Source organism: Vanellus vanellus, assembly GCF_965231255.1.
Source record: "Vanellus vanellus genome assembly, chromosome: 2".
Taxonomy (NCBI): domain Eukaryota; kingdom Metazoa; phylum Chordata; class Aves; order Charadriiformes; family Charadriidae; genus Vanellus; species Vanellus vanellus.
Window position 1 is genome coordinate 66,511,407 of NC_138906.1, and position 9,407 is coordinate 66,520,813.

Sequence of the window (9,407 nt, forward strand, 5' to 3'; positions counted from 1 at the left end):
GTTTATTATTAGTGAAACAGTGGCCTGGCAATATCCCATCCTTTCCTTAAAAAAAGGAAATACCATTAAAAAAAAAAATGATGTTTGTAAGAAGTAATCTACATGGTATACTGCCACCTTTTACACAGTAACGCACAAAGTAAAAAAGTCCTTTGGATATAGATGGTTCTGATGAATGATATCTTGTATAAATTATCCAGCATCAGCCTAGTTACCCTAAATCTAAATCATTTCAGCTCGATTGGATGACTAAAGAAAAATTCCCTTCCAATAGCACTGGAAAGAGCACAAAACCATTGTTCTGTTTCAAAAATAGGGTTTTATATTGGTTCCCCCCCCCCCCCCTCCTTTCTTTTTTTCCCCACTAGGACCAGTGTTTCAGAAAAAAATCAGAAAAGATACAGTGTGCTCTCACAAATGGCATATGTATTTCACTCTGGCTAATTCCTTTTCATCCACAGCCTAGTCTGAGGCCACAAGTAGCTTCTACTGACTGAAAACAGTGTTTTATCCTTTCGGACAAGCAGTGCTTCTTCATTAGAAGTAGAGATATAGATTCTGAAGAAAAACACACAGTTGTTGAGCACTGTTGTAACACCCTACAAAATATGATGAGAAATTCTCGCCCAAATTTCACAGTACACGTTACATATGGCAGCACTTTCTTGTCCACATCAAAAAAGAGGGAACTTTCCCATCTTCCAAAGCCTTTTGAAGACCAGTAAGTCTCTCCTGTTAGTGACAGTATCTATCCTTCCCCTAGAGGCCAGGGGTGAGTTTTTCAATTCCGTAGGCCTAGATTCAACAAAATAAAACCCAGACAAAATGTATGACCAAGATCCTTGAACTGTAACCTGTAATGCAATACTACTTGCTTTCCAGGAAGTCATTTTATGCTCCCCTATATGCTTTAAAAGGCAACTGCTGCAAATTCAACTATCCACATGTGCTAGAAGACTTTAGATCGAACTTTAATTAACATTTTTAACTACACCAAACAGATATTCATAAGTATATTTATAGGTGAAAACTTGCAATGAATTGTCTATTGTCATTCTCAATAAGAGATCACAAAATGAAAGGCTGGTAGCTCTTTACTGAACCTTGAGGCTAGAAAGTCCCAACTGGAAATATTTTTTATATACTTTTGGTAATGTTTAAGAATTTTCAATACTATCACTCCGTATTAACTTTTATTTACCAAGTTCAAGTGTTGGGTTATGAAGTTACATAAGGGGAGTCTTCCACTGGGTAAGACTGACTTTGAAAATCCAAACAGCTGTGATCCCTAGTAGGGTCAGCTTTTAAGTTAAGACCAAACATGCAGTCGTGAAATCAAAAAGGTCCAGGCAGGCGTGCAAGTTGTACCACTAGGATTTCTCAAAGGAAAAACCCTCTTAAGTCAAGATAGAAACTCTTAAGATAATTCAAAGCAGAAGTTTTGTCTCTCACTTCCTTCCTCAAACTTTTCCAATCCCTTCCATCACAAAGGGCTAGGTATTGTGCAGCACAAAAATTAAAGGTCTCATTCCAGTCCTCAGTCTGAATTTTTGTCCATACATTTTCTTTTCAGAAGACTATTTGTTTTAAAATCAGGGAGAACCACATGGCAGATTCAGAGAAGAAATAACATGCACATTTGCCTTTGAAAAAGGCCATGGCTTTCTAAATAACTCTAGTATTGAAGTAAAGCTCAAAAATACAGTAAAGAAACTAGACCGCAATTAAATAAAAATCCATTACAATTTGGGTAAAAGCAAAATTGATATCCAGCAGACATCTACAACAATACACATTTTTAAAAGAGAGCTATAACCAGCTTGTAGTTCTACAACTGTATGCATAAAATAGTCCCATGAGCTATCTCACTCTGTTGGACCATCGGATTCTGCATACGCTCATATACTGTGGTAAAGTCCTTGAGCTCAAGTAAGACAAGCAACTCACAGTAAGAACTCTGAGATCAGTAAATCCCCTGGTTCAGGAGGAACTTTGTAAGGACAAAAGTAACGTGTTACTAAAGACTATTGTACAAAATGCCATATGGAACATATACAACCTCAATAGCGTTCTTTCCCCAGTATCAACATGTCATTTATCTCCCTAATGACTCTACTGCATTTACACAACCACTTTGATCTGACCTAAATACAGGCTACTGCTGAAAGGATAAATCACCCTCCCTTTCTCTACACTACACCTCTGTTGCAGCAACTGAGCAATACGAGGGAATTGATCAGTATGGACCGTTTCACAGGAGGCTGGGTGGGAAGGATGGAAAGAAAAAAAAAAAAGAAAAAAAAAAAAAGGAGAGAGTCCAAGTCACGTTTAGCAACATGATTTCCAACACCCAACTCAACGCAAGCTGCGGGCACACAGAAGTACGAGCATCCCTTCCAGCCAACTCTCATATTAGCCCGAAGCAAGCACTAAAACGTGGCCAGAGGAAGCCATACCAAGAAGAACTGCAGACACAAGGCTGCTAGAACCACACCACTGGAAACTTCTGAGCCTGATGCCTGTTTCCACCAAACCTGACTGAGCAGCTTGATTCTCTTAGATAAGGAAGTTCCTACAAGTTTTGTGAAAACAGATGGTCACATAAAGAAAAGAGACTTTGTACTCTACCACTCAGCACTATTAGCTATAGTGTGAACGCCCAGGTTGTTAGGTGCCAGAGAACTAGGAAGAGGAGAAGAAGGAGGCAATGAAGGACAGAACCCCCTCATTTAGAATTTGGATCTTTTTCCAGTATCACACCCAACCAAAGGGGGGGGGGGGGGGGGGGGGGGGGTGATACACAGGAAACAGCTTGGAAAGATGCATACCAAAACTTACTATAAAAAAAAAATTTGAATTAATCCAAGGGTAAAAAGGAATTAGGTGAGAGATGTAGTGAGATGGGATTGTTAAGTGTTATTCAACAACCCTCAGTATTTGGCAATGAGGTTTTTTGTAGACTCCAATAAGCTCATTAAATATTTGACAGGATATTATGAAAACATTTGTGTCTAACTGAAACAGCAAGTTGTTTTTCCTGCAGTTCATTACAAGTGTCATCACTTCAAAATAAACTGTAATTCATCAGCATTTTATTCTCCTTGAAGACTGTAAGATGAAAGGTACCAGGGTCCAGGGTTAAGTGTTCTCATCTTGGGTGGTAAACTAAGCCCTGAGGTTCTGTGACATTAGATAACCAAGGGACGATTTTTTTTTTAATATATAATCAAGTTTTTGATACAAAAGTGTCAAGCAACAACACAAAATTCTACAGTTTTAGAGAACAAATTCCCACCTCTTTCCTGCTATCTTCTCCAAAGAGAGAAAATACAAGTTTTGCTTCACTAGAATCACACTGGTTTAAACAAGATTTTTATTACACCACTCGTGTACTTTATGTTCTGTACAAGAATGCAAGTTTTAGCCATTAAAGCTATGTAGTAAGACACAAAGATACCCAGTTTAAATGCGCAGGTGATAAATATTTTGGAAGACTACTAATGTGAACCAAAAGACATTCAGTAGTCTATCCCATCAGTAGGGCCTGAAAGGGGAAAATTGTTTCATATTAGAAATGCTTATGTAAATATTCACACACAACAAAATACTGACCCAACCTAGAATCCTGACATACCTACATACCTGTAGCAGCATCAGAATGATTAACCTTGATGGGTAACTGGCATTAATAATACACTGAACAGCGCAGCAGTTTTTGACATTTTATTTGTTGCTCCTACTACCCATAGTAGGAGCTTGCTTCATGCTTCATCAACATCATACCCATGCTTCATTAACATCAAAGACCTTTCATTAACTGCTTACTGTCACCCCTGCTATTTACAGTCCTAACAGGTCAAACACCTTCCTCTCTCGAGTCCTAGTTTGACATTTGATGCAAGCCTACCTCTGCTACTACAAGCAAAAGCCACCTCCTGCCTGCCTCGGGCTGTCACCCCATACCATCCTCTCCCCTTTGGAGAGTTTATACCACTGCCAATGCCAAAAAAGTGGGTAATCAATCAACAAGAAAATTAAGTGCTATATATGTGGAAAATTACTTCCCGATATTGAAAGATTTCATGTCACACCTGATATTAAAGAAAAATATCCAAAAGTTGGAAATGTATCTTCTTGAGAGACTTAAGAGGGAGAGAACTTATTTTCAGAAATAACGATGACCAAATTGACATAGAAGAAACTTGGCCAGACACATTATTTATCCTCAAATAAAAAGGTTTAATCAACTTATGTTTTCATGTTCTAACGAACAGGAAAAAATATTTGGAATAGAAACAGTATTTCTACAGTGTTTAAGCGCCTGACAAATATTTGCACGTATCTTTGGTTTATAGATAATTTGGGGCTAAACTGGCCAAACCCACTTCTTTTGAAGGCAGCAAATGGCACCTACCACCCTGGGTAGTTTGGACTGAAAAAAAAGTGTATATTCTGGAGATGCTGAATAAATTTCAGCTATGTTACCTGCCTTAATCACACCTGTACTTAATACTGCACAACCTTAACATATATTTAAATGTTGTTGATAGGTAGTGAAGTGTGATTATTTCCATTTCACAAAATGGGAAGCCACAGGCAAGAGATTAAATGCTCACCAAAAAAATCTTTTCAGTGACCAAAGAAATGCAGTTACATCTCCAACTGCTGACCAGCTCTGCTACCCTTAGGTCATGCATCTTCTACATCTCCACTTGAAATTTTCTTTCACATTCACGCAGTAAATACCATTACAGAGAATGCACATCAGAATTCCAGAAGCGTAAAGTCTAACAATGGTCAATATTAGAAACAACTTTTAGTAGTATAAGATACAAATGTTTTAAAAGGCAAGAACAACAGTAATAAAGAACCGTATTTATTATCCAATTGTCTCAGAGCAAGGACTTGCTAATTATAATCAAGTGAATAAAGACTATACAAATCCAACAAAAGCATTGTATAAAAATCGGTGCATTCAAGTCCTGAAGTTTACATTGAACAAAGCTAAACCTAAAAATGCTGCTACATCAGAACCAGTATATTTTAAATTGTTTACGTTTGCCATCTAAAACCTTTTGGTTTGGTTAGCAAACATCATGAAAAAACAAGAAGATGAAGTTATCTCCTCTTCCACTTAGCACTATCAAATGAATTTCATCACACATATGGTGTTTTAAAGTTTTAGTCTGTATTTTTAAGACGGTAAAACCATCTGACCTAGCATTTATGGTACCTTTGTTCTAAATCAGATATCAAAAAATTGTCCATGTTGCACAAGATGCAATAGCAGAATACTGATGTGGCATGAAAGGAAAGCCACAGTCTTATCTGACAAAGATTAATACTCTACGTAGCAACCAAAACACATCTTATATCTCCTCTGTAGCATCTAACATTACTGACTGATAAAAAAAAAAAAAAAGATTGCTTTTTTCCAAACCTTTGATAACACCCCGTACACAGATGTTTTGCATATACTGGTGATTTTCAACCAAGAAAGTTTAGGCCTGGCTGCATCCACCAAAAAAAAAAAAAAAATCAAGCGAGCTGCAATAAAAGAAAATAATTTGCTGCCATAAAACAGAGGAAGTAGAGTGTTTCAATGGTTTCCTGTTGAGAAAAAAAAATCTGCTTGAAGTACAGGGTTGCAAGCTATTAGCCCAATTTAACCTAGAAATCTGGGAGGCCCCATCTTAGCCATTTAAGAATTTAAAAGTCGACCAACATTCAGTCTTATCAAGACAAAGCCATTGTTCAACTATGGAAAACCTCTCTTATTTAATCCCCTGCTCTTCTGAAAGTTCAAATTACACCAGCACTGATTCCCGTTAAAATTCCTCCTATCAGGCACGAAACGATCCCTTTGCCACCCGAGTTCTGCACCGACCTAGCAGTGAACTGCCAAACTGGAGAAAAAAAATAAAAAAGAAAAAAAGAAAGTATTTCCAAGTAGTTCTGCCAGTTTTCAGAGAACCCCAAAACGCGCGAAGGGGATGCTCAGCTCTCTGTGGCAGAGCTCACAGCGAATGACTCGGCTCTAAAACACGGGAGTAGGTAGAACACGGTCTCTTGCACCTCCCCGGCCGCCTCCTCCTCCTCGCACGGCTGCTTCCCGCGCAGAGCTCCGGAGGAAAGGCCTTCCCCTGCCGTCAGCTACGTGGCTGAGACACACCGGAGCACGGCAGGGCTTTACGATCCACACGGACCGCCGCCAAGGGGAAGCGAAGCGCAGGGACGGGAGAAGGCCCCTGTTACACACCGCCTCGCCAGCGCCTGCCATCACTGGGAGCGGAGGAGAAAGCGGTGGCGCCTTCTCCCCGCCCCGCGCCGGCAAGGAGGGGATGGCGAGCGCCGGTCACACCGGCGGCCCGGCCCCAGCGGCTACCCGCTCCCCGACGCGCCGGGGCCGGGCCGGGCGCAAGCCGCAATCCGGCCGGGCGCCCCGCAGGGCGGGCAGGGAGCAGGGCCCGCCCCGGCCGCTGCGGAAGAAGCGCGAAACCCGCGTCCCAGACGCGGGCTCCCCGGGCGGCTCGCCTCCCCCCGCCCCGCACTCACCCGGGCGCGATGACCTGTCCGGGCCGCGCACACAGCTCTCGCACCACGCCGGGCCGCTCCGCTTTCAGCTTGCGCTCGGGGCCGGCCCGCTGCGGCCGGGTGCTGGCGCCGCTGGTGGCGGGCGACGGGGCGGCGGGGCCGGCGGCGGGGCGCAGGGCGGGCGGCAGCGGAGCGCACAGCGCCAGCACCGACCCGATCTGCACCGCCGCCCCCACCGACACCTTCCACTCCAGCAGCCGCAGCGGCCGCGGGCCCGGCGCCCGGATCTCCGTGATCACCCCCGACGGGCCCTCCGCGCCAGGCCCGCCGCCCCTCTCCGCCGGTCCCTCCATCGTCCCCGGCCGGGGAGACGGAGGGGGGGGAGGGGGGAGGGTCGCTATGGCAACGTCCGCGCCGCCGCCGCCGTCCCGGCAGTGGGCCCGGAGCCTGACGCTGGCACTACCGCTGCCGCCGGGGAAGGGGGGGGGGAGTAGGGGGGCGCCCCAACAGTCACCGGTGGCGCCGAGAGGCAGCGAGGTCACGATCTCTCTGCGCATGCGCCGGACACAAGGCGTCCGGCCGGGCTTAAAGGCACAGGCTCACCCAGATCGAGCCGCGGGGGCGGGGCTGGGGCGAGGACGGTGGCGGGGTAGGCGGTGGCAGGCGGAGCGCGGGGCGGACTACGAGCCCCAGCATGCCCCGCGCGTCCCGCCCCGAGCGACCCGCTGGTCGCTCGGGGCGGGACGCGCGGGGCATGCTGGGCACTGTAGTTCTCGCTCTGAGGCCGTGGCGCGGGAAACCTTCCTCAGCGTGTCTGGTACTTGTGTAGCAGGGACACCTAATCTTCGTTACCCGTTGGCACTCCCAGAGTTAACGCGTCTGGACCTTGGAGCTCAGAGCAGCAGGCACAAGGGGCTCCACCAAAATGTCCTTTTCCCAGGGAGCGTTTGACTGACTGGTGAGCAGGCCGTGTTTGGCAGCGCACAGTCTGTAAACAGCAGGTCCTCCCAAGGTTTTTCTTCCTAACGTGTCAGCCGAGATACCTTGAAACGAGAACAGACTGGTTTGAAATTCGGCCTGCAAGACATGGCTGTGAAATTCATGACAAGATTGGGTTGTGAGGCCGCCACCATCGCCAACAATCAGCAACAGGGAAACTCCTGAATGAAAGTTGCCATGCATCTTTTATCGGCTCCCTGTACGCAGGCATAATCACAGAATGGTTAGAAGTTGAAAGGGACCTTAAAGATCATCTAGTTCCAACCCCCCTGCCATGGGCAGAGACACCTTGCACTAGACCAGGTTGCTCAAATCTCCATCCAACCTGGTCTTGAACACTTCCAGGGATGGGGCATCCACAGCTTCTCTGGGCAACCTCCTCCAGTGCCTTACCACCCTCACACTAAAGAATTTCTTCCTAATACCTAATTTAAACCTACCCTCTTTCGGTTTAAAAGCATTAGCCCTTTTCCTATCACTATACCCCCTGATAAAGAGTCCCTCCCCAGCTCTCCTGTAGGCCCCTTTAGGTACTGGAAAAGCCGCTATAAGGTCTCCCCAGAGCCTTCTCTTCTCCAGGCTGAACAACACCAACTCTTTCAGCCTGTCCTCATAGCCCAGGTGCTCCAGCTTTCTGATCATTTTTCTGGCCCTCCTCTGGACACACTCTGGCAGGTCCATGTCCTTCTTATGTTGGGGGCCCCAGAGCTGGACACAGCACGATCACACATGGACACATTGCATGTTCACATGTGTTTTCTAGATCCCTTTCTTGTACAATGAACTGAGGGGAGCTGCATTTTGGGAAGCCTCAAGGTTACATAGTAAAGGAGGCTGTTGGCTGCATAGTCCTCCACTTGTTTGCAAGAGAAGTTGGAAGGTAAGTTATGAATGAAGCTAAGGAACTGCAAGAGGTGAAGTTTCAGGGTGAAGGCATTTGGACACTGCTTAGGAGAAGGGTATTTACTCATTCTCTTTCTGCTCCAGAGTTCTTGTCCAAGGCAAGTGTCTTCAGACACAGTTTTAAGAAAGTGTATACATGCTCTGCCTGGGGTGTGTGAGGAGGGGGTAATACTGCCTTGCCCTTATTGGAGGGATTTACTCATAAGAAATTTTGTTATTATAGTGTCCTGGTTTGAGGTAAAACAGAACCAATTTTCTTTTCAGTAATTTTACCTTTCAGTTAAGTCTCATCTAACTAACTGAACTCTCTGAAATTATTTTTCATACAGTGTCTGCTTCTAGAGTGATAAGGCCTGATGTTTATAATTAATACCAAGGGATGGTATGCAGAGAGGCTCCTGCTTATACTTGTTGCTCTAACACCCAAGGCAGCTAACTTGGTTATTTGTCCTGTTGGAGGGTGGGAAGAGGAAAAGCATAGAGGGGTCGCACCTGCGGGGAGGAGCGGACAGGACAGGTGACCCAAAACTGACCACCGGGGGATTCCATCCCATTTGCCTCATGCGCAGTAGAAAAGCTGAGGGAACAAAGGGTCAGCCCTTTATCTTCAATGGCTGACACCTAAGGACTCTGTTCATCTGCCTTTGATCCCAATGCATGTATTCCTGAATCCAGTTCCTGAGTTCAGCTCCCGTCTGTCACTGAGTCCAGTCTGGGACTCTCCCAGTACCTGCTGGTGACTTGATTGTCATCCTGGGAGCTCTGTACGGCTTTGTATATATTGTATATATTTCTTTATTTTCTTATTAATATTATTGTATTTTTTTATTATTATTTTATTATCAATATTTCATTAAAGTTGTTTAGTTTCTTTTCAACTCATAAGCCTCTCTCTCATATTTTCTCTCCTTTCCTCTGAAGGGAGATGCTCTCTCTTCGCTGACAGGGAGAGAGGTAAAAGGGAGCATGTC

The 9,407-nt window shown here is 45.0% G+C and overlaps 1 protein-coding gene across 1 annotated transcript in view; it reads right to left on the reverse strand.

Annotated features, from left to right (window-relative positions):
- The window catches only part of CTDP1 (CTD phosphatase subunit 1), a gene marked incomplete at its 5' end in the record, with an annotated part of 120,495 nt that extends 113,608 nt beyond the window's left edge, over positions 1–6,887 (reverse strand). The window contains one exon of the mRNA XM_082499664.1: positions 6,556–6,887. Within this exon, the coding sequence (XP_082355790.1) occupies positions 6,556–6,887 (332 nt within the window). The remainder of the gene's footprint in view (positions 1–6,555) is intronic.
- Between the last annotated feature and the right edge of the window lie 2,520 nt (positions 6,888–9,407).